This window comes from Heptranchias perlo, chromosome 10, assembly GCF_035084215.1.
Source record: "Heptranchias perlo isolate sHepPer1 chromosome 10, sHepPer1.hap1, whole genome shotgun sequence".
Lineage (NCBI taxonomy): Eukaryota > Metazoa > Chordata > Chondrichthyes > Hexanchiformes > Hexanchidae > Heptranchias > Heptranchias perlo.
In genome coordinates, this window is record NC_090334.1 from 61,562,843 (window position 1) to 61,586,457 (window position 23,615).

Here is a 23,615-nt window from a genome sequence, read left to right on the forward strand (position 1 = left end):
CCAACAATTTTGGTCTTCACTGCCTCGTTTTATATATTCCAGGTTTGCTGCCAATTGCACTAGTGTCCTCAGCATAAAATTTTAATATAAATTTAGTATCCAAGAGTACAGTGAAAAACAATGCTGGCTAAAATGGAATCTCATATGAAAGCATGTAGCCTGTGTTTAGGAACAATAGGCAAAATGCCGTAGCATAATTATATGATGAGGTTGGGAGTGGATGAAAATTCAATTGATTAGTAATAGCAATGTTTAATCTGGTTGTTGCTTTTAAAAAAATTTTTGCTAGAGAAAAATGTATTTGGTAATCACTTTTAACTGCTGCTCTCCCAAATGAAAATGTTCATCAAATGTATAATCTGTATAAATATGTTTTGATTCCCAAGAAGTTCAAAAAGCCATGTTCTGTCAACTACAATATAGCAGTATTATATTCAGGTGAACCAATAGTGAATATGGTTAGCCACAAGGGAGCACTGTAACCTGACCAGTTTGGGCATGTTTTTTTCTGTCTTATGTCATTTTGGAAAACTGCAGACCCTTGTTTGTTATTTACATTTACATTTTAAATGTTAAAGTATGTGCTGATCCTCTTTCCATGACTCCTGGTTTTCACTGTAACATTACAAAGGGTCTGCTGTATAGCCACTAATGTTTGATTAAAAGCTATAAATAAGCTAAACGATTAAAAGTGATGGGATTTGATTAATATGGCAAAAAGTTTGTTGCATGTCTAATTAGGTTTGTAACTGAAAACAAAGAAATGGATTTTTTTTATTGTAATTTTTTTTCTCATTCTTTCAGATTGGAGCACAATGTTACTTGGAATGCTCTGCACTCACACAAAAAGGCTTGAAAACAGTGTTTGATGAAGCAATTTTGACAGTTTTCCACCCCAAAAAGAGGAAAAGAGGCTGTGCAAAATGTCGTGTGTGTTGTGCAATTATATGATGCAATGCAAAAGGAAAAAAGAAGACTGTTACAAGAAAGCAAGTTCCAGTTGACTAATAAAAATGAAGCTGATTGTAAAAACAGTAAGCTTTTTACTGAAAATTTATGGAAAAGGAATGCATTCCTTTCCTTCCTTTAATATGATGAAGAGATGGAGAACGGGTCCAATAAAGAACTAGCTGCAGTAGTGGACTAACTTAAACTATCAAACCTCACAAAAGTCATATTAGTTTACTGCTAACTGCCATTCACTTTTCAAATTGCCAGGTGTGCATCTTTTCTCAAGCCTGGCTGGAAAGCACTGAGCCATTGTTAAAAATGTCTGTCGTTATGGCAAGGATGTGACTGGGAAGTCTGAGGAGCGGAAGAGGAGAAGGTGCTAGACAGGACACATTGAAGCACTGCAGTGGAACCCTGTTACTTTTGGCTAAGCTTTTTCGTGGCCTTATACAGCTAATTCTAAGCACAGATACCGCAGTTTGAAGACCTCAATAGTATTTGTTCATACAGTACTGCCTTCCTGAAGCTGGGTGAGCACTAATGCAACTTACAGTAGGCATCTGAACACTTGTTCCATGTAAGGATTAATGAGTAACTTCTTATTGTATAAGCCATTATTTCAGGAACATATAAATAACAGCAACATGATATGATTGCTCAAAATAGCATTATAAAATAACACCAGCACTACATTTAGAAGTGAAAACATGAGATTTGAAGTGGGATTGTAATATCCTAGGTTTCCAAACATCATGACAACTTAACTGACCAGCTTCGTTCTCCATGGAACAAGACTTGAAAATTCCATGTTCCAAGCAACTTTGCTTTTTTTTTGTTTTCTTCTGATTGTTTGCTTTGTGGCCTGTTATGCTATTGGACTAGTTACCCATTGATGGCAGAAGTGTGTTTTACTCCATTTTAGGAATATCTTCCTCTGCTCAAAGTTCAAGTCGCATGTTAGGTGATACCAGGGTTCATTTAAGTGAGTTTTTTTTTTACATATAGAGTAAGTCTGCTTGGTTGGTAGCATCTTACATTGGACTATTGCTCTGTGGCACCGTTGGGCGATGGAATGCTGTTTTGATTCTTTTCTTCCACTGTGGAGGTGCCAAGCAGAGGGCAGGTGCATTTCCACAGGTGGGAGAGAAAATTTGAAAGGGTTGCTAACCCTTCACTCTTGCACAACTTTTAGCAGGCAGTTCATTGTGGCAATAGCAGAAGCCTGGGATCAAGTCACTGCTTGCCCACTCAGCTGCAGTTCATATGTAGTACAATGAAGCCAGCAGATAAAAATGGGGAAGAGAAAAAAATTCTTTAAGAAGCAAGTAACTTCTCATTCTTTTCCAACATTGACATGCATTTGAAGAGTCAGTAGTAAATTAGCTTTCTTCAGACCTTCCTGTGCTCTCCCTGCTCCTCACCACTACTAATGCAGTCCTGAGCAGAGTACTAGAAGATGAGAGGGTAGCCTGGTGACAACTTTCTCTCAATTTATTCCTTCCAATGGGGAAGTATCTGATCTCTGCCCTATTCGCATTTTTTGTACCAAATTTTGTTTGTTGGTCCCAAAAATTAAATTGAAATTTTCACTTTCTCAAAGCACAATGTTCAACATATGGATGCAAGCTACCTTGGATTACATTCTTCAGGCCAAATACAATAAGTGAAATTTGTTTTAGTGAAGCCCAGGACAGGGAAATAGGAAGTAATTGGCCTAATGATGATATTGAGCTACTTATCAGTGGTACTGAAGAAATCTGGTAGGGATATTTTCATTACATAGCCCAGTTCAGCTATTAATTAATATGCCACTGTAGTTCCAAAATAAATCTCCCCAATTGATAAATCATTTTGGCCCAGAATTTGCTGGAGCAGGGCATTTTGCGGCTTGCCCTGTTAGTTAGACTTTTTCCCTCCCCTTTCAGCTCAAATTTTTTGCCCTGGAAGTGCGAGCTGATAAAGACGGCAACGGGGCATCTGGGATCTTGATTAAAAACAGGACCTCCAGTCTATCTCCTATCTCCAATGAGATTTAAGCATTGAGAAAGAAACTGAGGAACGACAGAGCAGGAGGGTGAATTGGAGTGAAATCAGGTACAGAAAGAGAAAGAAAGATTGGATTAAGAGAGAGAAAAAAAACAGAAAGGAAAAGTAAGAAATTTAAACATTTTAAATTTTAAATTCAAAAAATCTCTAACAATAATTTACTACCTGTAGGAATGAGACTCCACAGTTTAAATTATTCCCTTTCTGGGCTGGAGAGGTTGAATGGCGTTGCAGGAACATAAATCTGGTCATTAGAAAGGTGCTTACACTGAGTACTAGCCCTAATTTTCTACTGCGAGTTTAAATGACAATTAATGCGCAAATGCAGCAACTTCATAAAACTCACGGAGGTGAGCTGCTGTTTTCACAAGGCTAACGCTGGAGTGGCGCTAATCGTCCAGCAATAATTCGCAATTAACAGGGTATCTCTTCCTCGCCACAAATTACTGGACGATTTACACTTTAATAACGGCGAGTGCCATTAAACTGGCTGTTGTTTTGGCGGCAAATTCTGGACCATTAAAACCAGGTAAAAATATGGCTAGTAGGTATAATGCATATTATGATTAAGTTATGCAAAGACTTACGAGTTAGATGGATTTATCATTTGAAATCAAGACTGTACTGACAACTGTGTATTCTGTGTGCACAGTGCATATGATGCAGTTGTGCTCCATTTTAACTTTAACTTTAGTTGTGAAGAGCAATTTAAGTCAGTTCCAAGAACTCACAAGTTTTCCAAAACAGCAATACAGGTTCAGTCAGTACATTTCAATAGTCAAATCATTCTGGTTTGATTTGCTAGATTACTGGCACTATCAATTCTGCTGTTACTCCAATTGGACCTTAATCTGTATTCTTGAACATTTGCATAATGTTTTCCAGAAGCTTCCTAAATGATTGGAAGCATTATTTTGACATTTTTGCAAAGCTATTTTCATGAATGCTAGCTTAGCATTGTGTTTACTAAGACAGTTCTTGTGTAGTTTTTTTTTGTTGTGGTCTAAAGTACATAGATTTGTGACTATTCGTGTGATACAAATTCTTAATTACATCAGTTCACATTACCCTAACCAGATATTTACATTAATGGTAACTGAAGTAAATAAATTTATCCAGAATGACTAGTTACATTACAATCAGTCACCTCTAGCTCTTGTTAATTTTATTAGTTGGAGCTTGCTAGGAAAGGTTAACCTTCCAAATGCACTTCTTACACTTGCAAGTAGCCACTATTAACTAGCTGACAAAGGGATGAAAGCCAAAAGGTTTCCAAGAACCCTATGTTCAGGAGCTAGTTTTCTTAATTGTCACAATAAGTGATGTGAATTTGGGAATGCTAATGAGTAGGTTTCCTTCCCTTTGTAAAAATATAGTCAAACAGCCAATAATCTCTCATAACTGATGCATATGGAAAGTTTTATTATTTCTTTCAGTACTTTACTTAATTCATATTGTTAAAATATGAATATAAACTAAGCATTCAAGTACCAAACAAGATCAGCAACCCTGTTTTGAAAGCAAGTGTTTAAGCTATGAAAATATACTATCTCTTAAACTCAGATTTTGAAGACAAAGTTTAGTTCAAAAAATGAAAACTATCTAAAGCAATGTCTGAGTAAACTAAAGCCACCAGAGCATGGTTCATAGAAGGAGCTGAGATTGAGGAGCAGGGAAATCAGAATATAGTTCAAATAAGCAATACACTTTAACTTTACTTCTAGAAGAGCTAGACACAAAACACCACATGGAAAGTTGTACTTGAAACAGTATAGCTGTGCAAGACAATCTAAATGCCAATAGAGAGCTACATTTCTAAACACGGCAAATACACACAAAAACTGTAGATTAACTACAAGCTCAGATTCTTAAACTGAACAATGCATTAAGTTTGAACATTCAGAAATGTATACGGCAGTGTTCTAACTGTCCATCTTGGAGTCCATGGTTATCATGTGGTTTTGCTGCAGTGCTGTATTGTTGCATTTCAGTGCTCTGCCAACCTCGAGGTCAAACAAACAGGAAACTTATGTTTTCAATTAAAACTGGCTATGATACATCTTTATGCAACTGGGATTCTGATCTAACCAGCCTATTATATTTCTACCAGATCTAACCACTTGAATATTTGCTACTACTTTTATTTGCCTTAGTTTAGCAGATTTTTTTTTCCAGAGACAATCCAGATGTAAGCTATTTTAATTATTGTATTCATATTAATACTGATATCCTGGATGATGCACCTTAGGGTAGGAATCCAATTTTTATTTCATGAGTGGGAGAACCATCAGCACTTGTAAGTTATAGTTTTTTTTTCTGATCACTGAAATAAAACTCAGGATTCCACTCTTGATCATGCATTCTTTTTATTATATGAAGCAAAATATTTGTATATAATTCCTCCTCTCTTCCTCATGCCCTGTATTTATAAACTGTCTATTGAAACCAACAGTTGAGTCCAGTAATGTTAAGTTGAATGAAGCTATCCATACTCGTTATTGCTTTATGAAGTTCACACATATTTAATCATTTAGAGCAGCAGTAGAAACCTTTATTATGTTAAAAATTAACAAAGACATTTAATGTAGTGACTTAACTGTAAGTAAAATATGCATTGTAATTATTTCTCAGGAACTACTGGGTGGTTAATCTTAAATGATTAGTTGGTGGACTGGATGTGGGGGGAGAAAATACTAATCTCAAAGTAAACTAGACAGTCTAAAATAGCATTCCGATAAATACAAAGCCATGAGTAACCTACTTTAAGTTACTAGGGGCAATAAATTAATAACAGATAAAGAGGAATAAATTCTAGTATATTTAATTCAATTGAAAGAAACTCTGATCTTGCATACTCAGTCTTTACCTGCTTTACCTTGTATGCAAAGCCATTGGCATTCTTTCTCTTTAAAGATGTGTAAATTGGTGCTTACAGGAAGAATTCCCTTGGGCTGTTGATGCCCTGCAAACACATCAGGAGACATACATTTAAACATGCTTGGAAGCATTGTACGATAATTTATTTTCCGATACACTCTACAACATTGCAATTTTTTGGCTAAATCTTTTTGACTAAAAAGGTAAACTTTATTAAAGATCTTGGAATGAGGACTGGACATTAATCTTAGAAAAATAATCAAAATAAAATGTTGCAGTTTAAGCTTAATTTTCATTCAAGGAAACATGTACTTGCCCCTCAAAAAAAATGACAACAATTGTGTGTTTTTTTTACTTTGAATACTACAAGGTAAATAGCCTTTATGGAATGGAAATGAAAGATTTCTCTTGTCAGTGAATCTTTTAAAGGCTTTCAAGTGAAGGGGATTTTGGTAGTTTTAAGTCTCCAATGGACACAAGTTGACAGCATTAAGTTAAAATGAAAGTGGCAAGTGTGGTAATCTAGTAGCCTCTTCTCTGAAAGAGAACGAACTCATCAATTTTCCCAGCTGTCATCTCAAACTGTCAGGAAGTGACATTCTACTCAACCCCAAGCTCACCTTCGTCCATCACTTCTGCTCCATTACCAAAACTGCTTTCTTCCAGCTCTGCAACATTAAGCCCTCCACCCCATCTCTTCTGCTGTTTACACTTTTACTACCTCAAGGCCTGACCTCCAATTGCTTTCTAGCTGGCTGTGCTGCTTCAACCCTCCACAAACTTCAACTCATCCAAAGTGCTGTAACCCAGGTCCTATCCTACATTTAAGTCCCATGATTCCCGCAACCTAATCTCCCCAAGCTTCACTAGCTTACTGCGTCCCAATGTGTCAATTTCAAAATGTTCATCCTTGTTTTCAAATCTCTCCATGTCCTTGTTAACTTCCTCCTCCCTAAGCTCCTGAATGCACCCTCCACTCCTCTTACACTGAACTTCTCTCTCCCTCCTCTCCATCATGGACAACTGCTTGTACAATTATTGTGCTTCTGCCCTTTGGGAAATCTCAACTCAGCGCCCTCTGTCTTGCCAACTCCCTTCCTGCTTGCTCAAAAACCTCCTTAAAACCCCACTCTTCAATAATACATTTGGTTCTCCAACGCAGCCACTCCATTCCATCGCCCCCTCTTTCTCCCCCCCCCCCTTTCCCATGCTGCGTGTCCACCATATTACCTCCTGAGGCGTCTTCCTGCACATGAGGAATGCTATTTAAAAATCTTGTAATAAGAGCATCTTTATGAAATTGACACAGCCTTGTCCTCTGTTCAAAAGAAGTCCAATTGCATGGCTTATGGTTTAAATGGTAGTTTTGTTGGATAATATACAATAATCAGCTGTTTACTGAGAAAGAATGGAGTAGACAAATTAAAAGAATGAAGATTAAAATGAACTGACATAATAGTTCTTCATCATGGGAGATTAGTACAGGGATGGAAAGGTAAAAGAACACTTATATCTGCTAAATGTACCCAAAGAGTCCTGGGAATGGCTGGCAGCAGGTTTCAGTTTGGTCTCCAGTAAAAATGAATCAAAGGCAAAATTTGAAAAATTGAATTTAATTACACAAGGCTTGGTTTGAAGGGAGAAGATTTGGGAGTTCTCAATCAGTGCAATGAAGGATGTTCTTATAATTAAGGATTTTTCAGGGCCAGGGAAGTATTTTTGATAAGCATATATACAAGAGGTCCTCTGGAACTTGACTTGTAATTTCTCACTATATTTTTCTGGGTTCGGCAGCAACAAATACTGCACATTAGATCAACATATATTATCAAGTTATAATATGAAATAAAGAATACATGTCAGTGGTCCAGGTTGATTACCCAACTAAGCGGCCTAACTGATCATATCAGGAATTGTGGGTTGTAATTGTTGTGATATCAGTCCATTTGTTTTAGAAATATACTCAATGGCACCACTATCTGTTTTCCATTTACATGATGCATCCTGTTTTAATTTGGTTTTGAATTTTATTTTGTTTTTAAAATGGCAATCAGGGACTTGCCAGGCAGATTAACAAGGAAATTCTGGTGATAGACTAGTCCTTGCTGGAAGGAAATAGTGGCAATCTAGTTGTCATTTATTGATGAATGGTTGTGGTGGACAGTGCCATGCAAAATGATTGGAAATGTTATTAATAACATGCACTGCACTATACTTCTGTTTCTCTAGGATATTTAGGATGCCTAACAACCGCTTAGAAAACAGTCTCACAGTAGCATGACATAATACGGCATCAAACTGGTATTGATAGAAATTGTATCCATTTTATAGTTGTGGTTGTACAATCTGAAAGAACTTTTCATTGTTGGTGCACCTAATACATTTGCTGCTGATTAAGAAACTGGAATCTTACTTATAACAAATGCATTGGGCTGGCTACTCGTCAGTCTTCCAATACTTATACAATTATGGACCTGTGAAATTTTCTAAAGAGTTTCTGACCTTAAATGCTTGGACTCATCCAATTACAAATGTACTTATTTGGTCAGGAAAATGGTGTAGTTTTTTCATGGCCTATGCAATTGATTTGAACATACCAATATTTTTATGTCAAGTCAATAGGATGACATTCCACTCAGCATTAAAATTACCCCCTATTTTATGAGTTCAAAGAGCAGTAATTTTCTGCAGGTAAAAGAAGAGGAGAACTAATTTGATTCCATTCAAGATATATAATGTAGTTTCACTCAGGATATAAAATGCAAGCATGCACAGTATAGTTAATCTATAGAATTAATCTGAAATGCATTATATAAGCTTGTTGCAAAGCACACAAGAATATTTTGGTGATGTATACCCTAGTATTTTAAAAAAATCTTATGATAATCTTTGCTAGGCGTTAAAATCGCCCAAGCCTCATTGCATGGTTTGCCGTCTGCCCTGAGTTAAAATGGGGCTATAGTAATCTGAAAGAGTTTGAGGGATTCCGACTGCTGAGATCTCTTGATCAATCATATAGTTTCAAAATAAATTAACTCCAACATTCTTAACCAGAGTGTGCTTGGCTTCAGCTGCGTATTGGAGTAACTCTCGCGTGGTATCAGTACCCCTTCCAAGCATGTATTACCAATTATGGCATTTGTTCTTTATTAATAAAAATATCAAAATAGACAGAACCAAGCTAGCAGATAGTCATTCTTTGTAGCTTTTTTTTAACAAAAGGGGGTCCCAATAGTGAAACTCCCTCTTTAAAAATCAGAATAGACAGATGATTCAAATGTTGTACACATAACCTATATTTTGGTTCTTGGGAAGATATAGTATGTGCTAATTATATAAGGCTAGGCCAATTACGCTTAACTGACTGAACATCTTGTGTAGTCAATATTAGCATAGTACAGTACTCTACAATTTTATTTCAATTTTACCCTACAGAAGACTGCTGATTGAATAACACAACACAAAGTATTAGCTACAAAAATGAAATGCATTTCTGAAATGAGTTCCATTGGGTATAAGAAGTTTTATAGTTATAAAGTTCAGCTTTACATCAATACTTTTCACAAGGAATTGGTACCATGTTTTGATTTACAAATAGAATATTAAATTACAAGAACAATTGGCTGGCATATCTTTACAAGTATTAATGATAAATAAGTACATTTGAGATTCTTTCTTCACCTGGTTTATCAAATAACAGATTCTCATAGCATCCTTTCATACTTGCCAGCGAAGTTCAATGCATTTTTTTTAGCAAAAGTAATTATAATAATTATGCTTCCAGAAATTGCTTTGGTAAAATAGTGTATTTGGTTTTTGATAGTTTCAAAACACCACAGTAAATATGCTTCTTTTAGAAATAAATCTGTCAAAAAAACAAGCAGACTTTAAAATATATTGGGTAACTTTTTTTCCAATGTTAATGGGTGAATTGTAGTTAAAAGGTCATCATGTTGTTGATGTAATATCAATTGTCTGTGTGCTCTTACTATATGTTGAAGCAATTCAAAACTGTATCATTAATAAAACGTCATATACATATTTCAAGCTATTAAATGGGAATGTACCACTGACCTGACATCTAATCAAATCAAATAGTTCAACTACTGTACTGTATAATACTAAGATCTAAATCATGACATTATTTTAATGTCTATGTTCAGTTTTCAAGTCACAAACCAGAAGAGGATGCACTTGAAATGAAAATAAAATCATGTAATTAAGACAGTTTTTTTTCACTTTTCTCAAACTGGTAACCATGAAATAGTGTACGGCATAAGTGTTGTAAAATAACTCCAGTTTTACTGGGCGGAATTCTGTGCTAAGAGTCTCTGGTGTGACCAATGTTTTTGCTTACAGTATCCAAGTACTTTATCTTTTTAGTGCCTTAATATTGTTTCCATATATTAGGTAAATGCAGGTATTGAAGTTTCAGAAGCAGCAATAACTTGAAACCAATAGAAATGCAAATCCCACATAATTTAATACTTTTTAAATGCAGAATATGACTTGTAATTAGCATTTGTATACTTAATTCCATATTTGCTTTTAATTTCTATGCAACAGATTTAAGTGCTCTTGCTGTATTATGGCAATTGCTTTGTACTTTTAATTTTTGTTTAATTCAGTTTATTGTGCATAGTTTTTTTGATGAAAGTAAAAGTTTATTGGACATATTTGGCTGGCTATCTTTTGTTCTCTAATTAATTGCATTTGCTGCTTTGGAAAAACTGCAGACGTGTTCTTTTGGCCCCTCTGCAGATTTTGTGGTAAGCTGAATCTTCACCATTTTATGCTTGCATATAATAGATGGCAAATTATTTATTTCAAAATCCATTACTAACATGGTATACATTCTTTATTCTTTGACATGCAGGCAGACTACTTTAGCAGTAAGGCCATCAAAGTGGCACTAACTGCGCACTACAAGCTTCTTCCCAGTAGAGTTCACATTTTGAAGTTCCTGACAAGGATGGTGAGCTGATAACCTAGGACCTATACTTAAATGAAAGATGGCATTTTAACGCTATGACAAAATCTGACTACTGTATAGAGGAGTCCAACAGGTAGGGGCATCAAGACCCAACACTAATATAAGCGTACTAGTCCTTCCCTGCCTATGCTAAGACAAACCTAGTCATAATAATTCTAATGATGTGGAGATGCCGGTGATGGACTGGGGTTGACAATTGTAAACAATTTTACAACACCAAGTTATAGTCCAGCAATTTTATTTTAAATTCACAAGCTTTCAGAGGTTTCCTCCTTCGTCAGGTGAACGATGTGAAAATGAAATCCTCGAAATGAAATCGCATTTATAATTCACAGAACAATGCTTGGTGATTACAGACAGTTTTTTCAACTGCCCGTTGCCAAGGCAATCAGTGTGCAGACAGACAGGTGTTACCTGCCAGGTCTCAGAATATACAAATCACCAAAAAAAACAACAAACAAACAAAAAAAAAAAACCTCTCTATCTCTGTTTTTTTTTTGTTTGTTGTTTTTTTTGGTGATTTGTATATTCTGAGACCTGGCAGGTAACACCTGTCTGTCTGCACACTGATTGCCTTGGCAACGGGCAGTTGAAAAAACTGTCTGTAATCACCAAGCATTGTTCTGTGAATTATAAATGCGATTTCATTTCGAGGATTTCATTTTCACATCGTTCACCTGACAAAGGAGGAAACCTCCGAAAGCTTGTGAATTTAAAATAAAATTGCTGGACTATAACTTGGTGTTGTAAAATTGTTTACAATAATAATTCTAAACATTATTAAAGTACTCTTTCTGTTCATTGAGGCTTTCTTGGTTTACAACCTGTATCAAAAGTTTTTAAAAACTTTTCAGAAGATATATTATACATATGTAAAATACATTATAAATAAATCAGTTTATGGCTCAGTTGGTAAGGAGAGCATGCAGCTGATCCAAACAGACCAAAAATCCTTCATTCAGTTCCTGTTAGCTGTTCTCAACCGATTGATGGTAGAAGTGCTACAATTGCCCCTGGGTTATGGAGCACTAACCATCTACACGGTCATTGGGTGAGAGCAGGATCTGAATCAGCTGTAACGCCCTACTCCTTGAGAATTGAATAGCCTCCCAAGACTCGCTGCCTACCCACAAAGAATGATTACTTGAGTGAACTACCAGAGGGCTCACAGCAGAAGGAATACAAATTGGCAAAAAAAGGTCAGAATACAGCCATGCAAATCATGACCGCCTCATACTATCAAGGAAATAATTTGTTCAAATATATTTTAAGGGTGCACTAATACTGCCACTTTGTATTGTTTCAAGCAGTGCAAAAGAAATTATAACAAGTAGAATCTGGACCTGATCTGACTGCAGAATGCAGCGATGTGAGGCCAATCAGGGAGGTGGTCTCAACACTTGGGCTTGAAACTGCATGAAGTGTAACTCCAGTGCAATGTCAGATTGGGTTTAAATAGTAATCAGCATTTCATAACCTCAAACAGGGTTTTGTTGGCACAGGTATAAGTGCAAGGAAGGATGCATGCACACAAAATTCTTACCTGTCTGTTTCACAGTCCGTAGTATAACACTATGCTGCTGGCTGCAAATCACTCTATGCAGCCATCGGTCTCAGACTGGTAGTGCACTATATCTGCACTGGCGAGGTATGTCAGAACATTTTTTCACTTGATATGGTAAGGGGTAATCTTCTGAACATTGGATGCAATTTTATTTATATCTCGTTGAGCGTTAGTATGTTTACCACTGGCAATGCCAGTGAGCAAGCCACCTAGATAGAATTTCCCCACAGCAATTGAGAATAGATTGAATTTATGTAAATGTACATGAAGCTGGCCATGTGCATTGCAGTGGTCAGGCTGTTGCCACTGTACAGTGGATGTACGTACAAGCTGCACTAGGATGTATTTTGCTTTTTAACTAAGGAGTTCTGTTTTATCACTGGCATTTGCATGCTGCCTTTGCAAAAGTTTCTTGGCAATTGTAGAGGCTTTAATTCCCTTCAAAAGTTTTCTGTGTTACTGCAGAAATAATTTGAAGCAATTTAATTCAATTTTGGTTGAAATGCAGACATATGAGTTTAAATATCCACTCATCTTTGTCAGTTATTTTTATTACGTTTCTCTCCCTCTCTTGAAGTCTTCCTAAGTAATGCTCCTTTCCAAGTTGAGAAGGCAGGCAACAGACCCGTTCCCAGGCCTCGGTCACTGTCACTATAGATTCTGTTATGTTAATTTTGGGGTGCTGGGTGTACAGCATTCAAGTGGATACCGTGACCTCCAGCACATTTCTCCATTTTTTAATTTGCCTGTGAGTTGCTGGTGATTGTGGAACCCACCAAAGGGCCAATAGGAAGAAGATACACCCTGTCCCCTGCCTGCATCAGCCACTTAGACCCACAAAGAGTCAGATCCTGAATAACTGAGGCTCCAAGTTCTCCTCCTTTTATATTCTCTGGTCCAGTGGTGACAGGAATATTGAACCGTTGGTACTGATTGCACACCATTACTATAAAAGTGCCTGCTACATAGTAGTTGAGAGGTGTACAAAAGCAACCCAGAGTGTTTTTTTTTCTCTCTCCCTTCAATTTGATTTCTTTGCCCCATGCCCCATTCTCCTGTGGAAGCATCTGACTTTTTCTCAGACTTCTCACAAAGTCACAGCTGAGTTTGGGAACTTGTATTGCAGGTAGGCTTCGGGCCACTTCAGAAGGCATTAAGAATCAACCATGTAGTATGAGACAGCAGTCATGTGTAGCCCAGACTAGGTAGGAGTGTTAGGTTCTCTTCAGTAAATCAATTTTTCTAACAGTCCAACAACTTTCATTGTCACTTTTTCTGGTGCTGGTCCACATATTACCAGATTTATTGAATTCAGTTTCACAACTTGTAATGATGGGATTTGAACTCAAGAATCTGAGTTTACTACTCCAGGTCTGTACCCACTACACTGCCACTCTTTTAATTCGGACCCCCTATTTAGAAGGGAGGGGGTTAAGGAGTAACTTTAATTTTTTTTTATTATAAAACCCACAAATCAGACCCAAAGAAGAAACCGAATAAACGAGGTCAAATAATAATCTCATTCCGCCGATCGAGGATGCACTCCAGTCCCTGCGGTGACCACCGGTCGCGGAAAGCCTCCAGCGTACCGGCTACACTACACTGCCACTTCAGGTAACCACAGGTAAATTTTATGCTTTATGACTGTGCCATCTGGAGCAAAGTGATAACACTGGTGTGATGGTACAATTGATTGCTTGGGAAGGTTTCATTCACCTGCTATTGCTCCCCTGATGGTCAAAATGTCACTTTAAACAGTGAGGAAAATATTCAACTACAAAATAAAACCACACCAGCATAAGCAATTTTTTTAATGAAGTTAAGTCTGTGGCAATACATCAAAAAAACTCAATTAATTTCTTAAAAAATTGATAATACGCCACTTTCAAACCCATTGCCCCTAATTCCCAATGTTACCCATGGAAAGGCCTAACACCTGCTTTGCTCAGGAGATCCGAATTTCCCTAAGGGGTTCTAAAACAGGCATTTTGCCCCTCATTAGTGAATGGAAAAGAAAATCGGGTGCAGTGTAAAACGGGCTGCCGATTCATAATGAGCCCATTTTGTCCTATTATCGTAGACCAATTTCACTGTCTCAGAATCATTCTTATTGCTCTTCTTTGAATCCTTTAAATTCAGTGATATCATTTTCAGGGTGGTGTCATGGATTATAGTCCAAGGAAACGCTTGGTTGACAGCTTCAAGATGCACAGGTAAGCTTCTCTTAATCATTGTGAACATCTGTGCTCATCAAAGAGCATCTTCGATATATGATGTGATTTACCATCTGCTGGTTTTGAGCCCTCATAACAATTTATGGCCAAATGATGTGTCATTGCATAAGATAGTGTCAACAAAACAAGTTGAACATAAGGGCCTAAAAATTTGATTGTGCAGTGGCCACTTCTCACAGGAGCAGCGGACGACAAAGGGCTCAGTATGACGTTTGCGCTGGCGAAGTGCGTCACATGCCATATTGGTTAGGGCGCCCACATGAAACAGGCATTAGGCCGAATACCTATGCACATTTAGGGCCTAACACCTGTTTCAGGCCTATTTGCCAACTTGAGTTGCGACTGAGCGCAGCACGTACCGTGTATGCTGCGGTCAGTTTTGTCAGGTGCACAGCAGCCAATCCAGCGGATTAAAGGACTGCTGGAAGCTGCCACCGACAAAGGCTCTACATTAAAACTGTCAGCCGCTGCCGGGCTGTGCTCCTCCCCCTTCTGATTTGCTTCCCCCCACCCCCGGACATGCATGCTGCCTTTAAGCGGCTTCCCAGATTGCTGATCTCCCACCCCCGCCTTCCCCACCTCCTACTCCGGGACTGACGAGCTGCAACTGGTGTCCGCAGCTCACCGTAATATACAAATGAGGCCAGCAGACCAATTTCCCATGGTCCTGCCACCAGCCTCTGTGGGCACGTGCAGCATCCCCTACACAGATTTGGGTGTGATCCAATTTCTAGGCTGATAATTCAGAGTAAATCAGATCTTAACTTGCTGCGAGCATTATATTTTTACACACGTCTGCACATGATAGCTGCTGAATTTAATAAATAATGTACTTTAAACTACTACCCTCCTGAAAATCACTAATATGGTGAGCTGCAAAACCGACATAAGCCAAATGTTGTAGTATATCAATGAGACTGCGACAATCGGTTTCCCAAAAGAAATCCCCCTTACGATTTTTGGAGGAAAAAGAGGATGGGAAATGGAGGGATGCCAGGTAGGCTGTAGTAGAGGCATACTGTGCCTACCTCCTGGTAGCTTCTTGCCCATATTTACTGGGAGAGGCGAACCTACTTGGCCATGACGGTATACAAATGGCTATATGTGACTCCATTACAGACTATGTGGTTAACTCCTGATGCCATTTGAAGTGGCCTAGCAAAGCATTCAGTTGTAAAAATAATCACAATGAAAAGCAGTAAGAATATTAAATGGCCATACCTAATGAGGGTGTAACTAGCAGGGTGGACAAAGGGGAACCAGTGGATGTAGTATATTTGGATTTCCAAAAGGCATTCGATACGGTGCCACATAAAAGGTTGCTATGCAAGGTAAGGGCTCATGGGGTTGTGGGTAATATATTGGCATGGATAAAAGATTGGTTAACGGACAGAAAACAGAGTAGGGATACACGAGTCATTTTCAGGTAGGCAGGTTGTAACTAGTGGGGTGCCACAAGGATCGGTGCTTTGGCCTCAGCTATTTACATTCTATATTAATGACTTAGATGAAGGGACCGAGTGTAAAGTATCCAAGTTTGCTGATGATGCAAAGGTAGTTGGAAAGTAAGCTGTGAGGAGAACACAGAGTCTGCAAAGGGATATGGACAGGTTAAGTGAGTAGGCAAGAAGGTAGCAGATGGAGTATAATGTGGGGAAATGTAAGATTATTTACTTTGGTAAGAAGAATAGTAAAGCAAAATATTTTTTAAATGGTGAGAAGCTATTAAATGTTGGCGTTCAGAGATCTGGGTGTCCTCGTACAAGAAACATAAAAAGTTAGCATACAGGTACAGCAAGCAATTAAGAAAGCAAATGAAGTGTTGGCCTTTACTGCAAGGGGGTTGGAGTACAAGAGTAAGGAAGTCTTACTACAATTGTGCAGGGCTTTGGTGAGACCATACCTGGAGTACTGTGCACAGTTTTGGTCTCCTTATCTAAGGAAGGATATACATGCCTTAGAGACGGTGCAACAAAGGTTCACTGGATTGATTCCTGGGACGAGAGAGCTGTCCTATGAGGAGAGATTGATAAAAATGGGACTATATTCTCTGGAGTTTAGAAGAATGTGAGGTGATCTCATTGATACATATAAGATTCTGAGGTGGCTTGATAGGGTAGATGCTGAGAGGTTGTTTCCCCAGGCTGGAGAGTCTAGAACTAGGGGGCATAGTCTCAGGTTAAGGGGTCAGCCATTTAAGACTGAAATGAGAAGGAATTTTTTCACTCAGAGGGTTGTGAATCTTTGGAATTCTCGACCGCAAAGGGCTGTGGATGGTGAGTCATTGAATATATTCAAGGTTGAGATTTTTGGAGTCTAGGGGAATCAAGGGATATGAGGATCAGGCAGGAAAGTGGAGTTGTGGTTGAAGATCAGCCATGATCTGATTGAATGGCGGCGCAGGCTCGAGGGGCCATACGGCCTACTCCTGCTCATAATTCTTAAGTTCTTATGCTCTAATGGCATTGTGCGAGCACCCACACCACAAAGACTGCAGTGGTTGGGTAATAAATATGGCCTCGCCAATGTCACCTACATCCTGAGAAAAAAAATTTAAAAAACAGATTCTGGGGCAGCCAAATACAGAGCTATGCCATTTTCCGTGAAGACTTTGCACCGTTGGACTGGCACTGCCATTGGTAATAACAGTTATGTTTGCTCCCACATTCTCTGCTTTCTTCCAGGTACGCTGTCCTATATGGTAGATACCCTGTAGCATCACGCCCCTTACTGCCACCTCATTCCCACCTCATTCTGAAATATCTCCAATCCATTAGCCACTGAACAGGGAGTTGCAATGTTGTGCCAATCTATCATTTGGCTACAGACTCAGTTTCCTGCCTCCTCATTTATTGTCCCAACCATTGGCTTTTACCAGGCATTCTTGGTATCCAAACAGCCATTAAAAAGACTGGAAATTACACTTTTTAAAAAATTTGCCACTTTGTAAAGACAATTTAAATTTTTGTCCCCTTATGTGACCACTTACTTTGAAGTGGCCGCATTGTTTTAAATGTACCCGTTATGTGATTTCCCTCTATGTAAATGACGTTGACCCCACACAATCAAGTGGGCTCAACATATTAAGTCAGTCAGTCAGACAGGTGCTAATAATGTAGCCCAATCAAGAAAAATCTACCCCAACATTCTAAAGTTTATATTCACAGAAATATTTACAGCAGCCCTGGCCTCTGGACTGGGTCAGGTCTTGTCAGGTAACAAATCTAGAATCCAATTATTCTTTGTTACTTAGTCTATCAAACATGTGCTATGGAGACAGAGCTATTGGAATGGGCCAAACCAATTTCATTAGCTTCACGTCTATTAATCTGATGAAAGCTGACAATGATGAATCGCATAGATACATTTAAGGGGAAGCTAGATAAGCACATGAGGGAGAAAGGAATAGAAGGATATGCTGAAGAGGTGTGGGAGGCGGCTCGTGTGGAGCACATACACCGGCATAGACCAGATGGGTCGAATGGCCTGTTTCTATGCGGTAGACTATATAATTCCATGTAAAAAAAAACGCATTTAAATCGGTACTAGCAAATGTAAGCATTTAAAATTCACAACTTTGCTTAGTTGCCTGCTTGTTACAAGAAAAATATTTCAATTTATGCTTTAATTTTTTCAGATTCAAGTCTTTAATTACCCATTGTTGACCTAATTTTGAATCACAAAATATGGACTTTTTTTTTTAATAAGAGCATCCTTTGGTCGATTCTGATTTATAATGTAACAGCAGGGAGAGGGAATCAATTATTTAGCAAAGATGTGACTGGCAATAGCTTTCAAAACAATAGAAGCTGAAGAAGGTAATTGAGCTTAGATGAATGGAATTATCACTCCATTGCACAGTGCAGTATATTAGTACAAACCCACATCCTACATAGAAACAACTTGCATGCCTTTCATGACCTCAGGATGTCCCAAATGGTTTAACAGCCAATGAATTACTTTTGAAGTGCAGTCACTGTTGTAGGAATGTTGTAATGTACATGACTGTATACCTGGCATTACTTAATTCTGGAAAAAAATTGCTACTTGCTGATATGATTTCAGAGCATCTTAGCACTTGCATGATAACATTTACTGCAATAAACCTGAAAATGAAGATTTGCAACCAGTGGTTTGTAACCATACATTAAATACTGCTTCATTAGTTCAAATCAATATCTAATGTTCTGAAAAAAGTATTAGTTTGTTTAAACAAAATTAGGATTTGCTACAGACCCTTAAAGGGGCACATCATCATCATCATGAATAACTGTTGAGCAATTTTTTTCCCCCATTTGTGGAAATGTGGTGCAATGTTATAAATCATAGAAATGTAACATTGCACCATGTACACATCATTATGATGAAAGTCTTGCACAATTCTTCTGGCTTTTCTGTACCCCAGTGGCACAGTAGGTTGGAGCACCAGATTAGAGTTAGATTTTCAGTAGTATATTTGATTTGAATTCTTTCAATATTCAGAATTAGAATTATAACAAAATAATAATGAGTAAATATGTGGCTGCAGTCCTCAAAAGCTTAGTCTCGACTAGTAGTTTTCAAAACAGTGTTCTGCACTTGAACTTTAATAAAACTTGTTAACAATGACAAACGGGCAGTCTTATTATTGCTTCCTTAACAATGCAGAGAATGACACAATTCACCATTTGCTGTGTCTTTGTACTCTTCGCTTCACTGTACAGATAGATTGAAATTTGATGGTCTCAATGTGAAACGTGGACAGCTAATAGTATTTTTAAGAATGAGCAGCTGATTCCAGAAAGCTCTTTATTTAGCAGGCTGGTGGTGCAGTTGATGCAAGTACCAATGCACTGCACAAAGATAAGTACAGATAAGGGGGTGACATTCAGTCCATCTAGCTAATGCTTCCAGCACTGCCCCTCCCATCACACCATCTAACTCCCTCTTGAATAACTCCCAACAGTTTTTGCCTCAACTCTCCTACTCTAGAGCATGCGGGCAGTTATAAATCACTTTGTGTTAAGAAGTACTTCCTGACATCAGTCCTGTACTTGCCTTTTACCACTTTGTACCCATCCCATGTTGCCTTCTCCTATAGTAATGATTTAGCTTGAAATAGTGCTCCAGATTACTTTGTTTATTCATGTAGTATCTTAAGCACCTCTCATTCGCCTCCTTTCAAGGCTGAACAGTGCAATTTTTTCTAACCTTTCCTTGTAACTCAGTTCTGGTGATCAGCCTCAAGGTCATTCTCTGCACTGCTTTCAGTGCAAAGTGTTTCTCTTGTGCCTCAGTGACCAGAACTGACTGCAAGGTGCAACCTGCCCAGAGCATTATACAGCTTCACCGTGATGGCATCAGACTTAAACTTAATTGAAATGGCAATACAGCTCAGAATTCTGTTTGCTTTGTTGAAATGACTAGACATGGTTAGTCCTGGTTCTGTTTCAGCTCTTTCCTGGTTAGCTCAACACCATTCATTAGGTATGTCCCCAATTTATTTTCTTCTTATGTGTAAGACCTTGCACTTACCTCGATTGGATTTCATCTGCTGTAGTTCTGCCCAATTGCAAATATTGTCTAGGTCCTTCTGTAATTACTGAACTACTTCATCAGACTCTATTGTCTCCGCCCCCACCCCCCAGGTAGTTTGGAATCATCTGCGTGTTTGACCAACTTCTGAATCCAGATAATTTATGTCGATCAGAAACCGTACATGCCCAGCAATGATCCCTTGGGCACTCCACTCAGTACATCTCCCCAGCCCAACATCACCCCCCTAACTCTTTCAGCCAATCCTCTTCCCCCAACAATGCTTATCTAGTACACCCACTGCCTTAAGCTTGTGTGTTGACTTTTGTGTGGAACTTTATCAAAGATTTCTGAATGTCTATGTATCACTATATCATTGGACTTTCCAACATCCACTTGGGATGTCACTTCCAAAAAATAGTCATGTGTGTTAGAATGAACCTGCTTCTTCTGAAAGAGTATTGGCTGCCACTCAATAGGTTATTTTCATATTGGTTTTCCTCAAGATTGTTCCCAATGATTAATTCCATTATTTTATCAGTTGTGATGCAAGAGGAACGGGATCTGTAGTTACCCTGATTTGTTTTGTCACCTTTCCTGAAAATAGGTGTCAGAATGGCTTGTTTCCATTCTAGTGGGACACCCTCCCCCCACCCTGTGTTCATTGGCTCCTTCGCAGTGACCATCGACTCTTCACATACTTTGTTCCTTGTCTCACTTATCATCCTTCAATAGATACTGTCTGTCTCTGATGATTTCTGGGTTTTGAGCCCTTTAAGCCTGTCCATGCAAATGATACCAAAGTCATGAAGAGCACCACACAACAGTAGAGTGGCTTTGTACCCGCAATTCCCAGTATCAGCCAAGCTGTCCAAGAGAAGTACCGAGGAAAAGCCAGGCACTTCTCCAGTGGGAGGGAGGAAAAATCTGCATGAGTCACCAGAAGCTGCTCCATTCTCCATCCTACTGGCAGATATAGAGGTGCACAGAGAGAAACATTGCCTGTATTCTCAGCCAAACCAGAGAATGGTGAATAATACAGGGAAAGCCTATAAAGAAGGGGAAATATAAGCTTGAACATTTTAAAACATCCTTAGTGAGAGGGACAGTATACAGCTAAAATGAACCGTAAAGCATTAAATATAAAACACTAATTAAACCCCAATGCAGTTTATTTGTGATCAGCAAAAAACAAATTACTAACAGAAAGAGAGTGACAATTTTGTGAGTTAACAAAAACATAACAAATGTGTTTGGCACCTCCCACTTGATTAATATTGTCACATAATTAGAATAATTCATAATTCATTACCCAAACCTTACAAGGAAAATTATATTCCTGTTGCAACAACTGGCAATTAAGCACAAGTACTAATTAAATGTAGTAAAATAATAAAACACTACTATTATTAAAAGCCATTTGCAAGGCAAATTATTTTAAACAAGAATAACATTTGTTAGTAATTGTGGTCTGCATTAAGGCTAACTCTGTTATTAGGGGTTATGTTTACATTTTTACGTAATCAGCATGGCATATCCAATAAAGATGGCTAATTTGGTGCATTGGGGGCAAGATGTCAGTGAAGTTTGGTGAGGACAAAGGTGATGGGTGAGAGGAACTTAGCACAGAACTGGATGCAGGTGGTAGAATTCTGGAATTTGTGTAAGATGGACCTCTGAAGTCCAGTGAGGAGGGCACTGGAGAAATCAAGTCTTGAGGTAACAAAAGGATGGATAAGGATTTCAGCAGTGGTGGTGGGGGATCTTTGAGGCAAGAAATGTTGCGAAGGTGGAAGTTTGTTCATTAATGGCAGTTTAACTTAAAATTCTATAACAGAAAATCCAGATCCTGATAGTACTGCTCCTGAAATATAGCTTGTTTTAGGGAGAATGTTGAAATTCTGTTCTTCCACATATAGGGAAATGGATTATGATTAATAGCATGTAGAAGGGACTTAGCCTCACTGAGTGCTAATAATTTTACTTTCCATTGTATGAGGTAGACTGAATGGAAGGGAGAACATTACCAGGAGCTGAGAATAGGCACTGTTCTTTAGTGTTAATGATTATAATCAGGCATCTCTTTGACATCTGTGTTCTGAATGCATGCAGAGCTGTTTGTAACATCCATGAGCAGCAGACTGGTAGTAATTAATCTGCTCCTTTCCTGTTTACCCAAAATTCTATTAAGAATAGATTTAAGTAGTGTTTACATAGTGAATATAGAAAGACAGATAAATATTCTGGAATCCTGGTTGATTATCTTTGAAGATTTTAGAGAATTTGAGAAGAACTTTTCCTGAAGAGGTTATATGGGTGGAGTACAGTCAGTGATGAAGTAGTGCACAAGGGCTGCAGAAAGAATGGGTTTGGTGGCTAAATAGTCTTTTCTCATCCCATGCTTTCTTATGTTTTTAATATGGATGTCAAGGAACAAGTAGAATAGATTTCTGGTTACATTACTTCAGGTTAATGTCAGACATGCGGACAAGATATTACTTTTCAATGCAGATGAGAGCTATCCAGCGAATATGATGCATTTCTATTAAGCAACCTTGCGAAAGGACTGTGAAAGACTACAGGAAGACATAGATAGATTAGCAGAATGGGCAAATAGGCAGCAGATGTAATTCAATGTAAAGTGATGCGAAATATTAGATTTTGTAAGTAAGAATGGGGAAAGGAAATGCACCTTAAATGATAAGATTTTAAACGGAGTAGAAGAGTAGAGCTACCTTGGTGTGCAGACACACAGGACATTAAAGGTGGTAGCAGAAATAGATAAAGCCATAAAAAGAGAATCTTTGATTTTGTATCTAGATGCATAGAATACAAAAGCAAGGACATAATGTTGAACTTGTCCAAGACATTAGTTAACTTACAGCTGAAATATTGTGTAGAGTTTTTGGCACCCCACTATGGGAAGGATGTAAAATCATGGATAAAGGTGCAACATAGATTCATTAGGAAGTTACTAGGGATGGGGAGTTATAGTAATGAAAATACATTTGAGGAAGTACGGCTTTTTATAGGTAAAGCTGAGAAGGTTATGGTGTGACCTAGATAGGGATACTTTAAGATCATTAAGGGTTACATGAATGTACACAGTTTCCACTGACAAGATGGTAATCAGAGGGCATCAATCTATCATACATTATCATACATGAAAGGCAGCCCACAACCGTCCATGCAATACCCGCTACAAGGTGGGTGGCGCTGTGATAGTGCATCTAAAGATTAAAATGTAACGTTACAACCAGAAACATAAATTTCAGCTCCATCCTGGTTATTCACATATTCCTGCAAATGCATATCCTGACCAGTGGGTGACACTGCAGGAATACATGTACTTCAAGCAAAAAGTCTCAGAAGTCTCAAAAGCCCTTGGCTCTAGGTATTTTTCAGAAAGGAAAGAAATGTTACTTCTGCATTTCAA

The 23,615-nt window shown here is 38.2% G+C and overlaps 1 protein-coding gene across 2 annotated transcripts in view; it reads left to right on the top strand.

Moving 5' to 3' along the window:
• Positions 1–10,861, top strand: part of LOC137326630 (rho-related GTP-binding protein RhoJ-like) — a 45,092-nt gene extending 34,231 nt beyond the window's left edge. The window contains exons 5-6 of one of the 2 annotated variants that reach the window (XR_010964249.1): positions 805–1,481; positions 10,751–10,861. Coding sequence is in view for 1 of the 2 variants with exons in the window: in XM_067991918.1 (XP_067848019.1) it covers positions 805–951 (147 nt within the window). In the remaining variant the exon portion in view is untranslated. Of the gene's footprint in view, positions 1–804; positions 10,098–10,750 lie in introns of those variants that run through there. The other variant, XM_067991918.1, reaches the window with a different exon arrangement.
• The last annotated feature ends 12,754 nt before the right edge of the window (positions 10,862–23,615 follow it).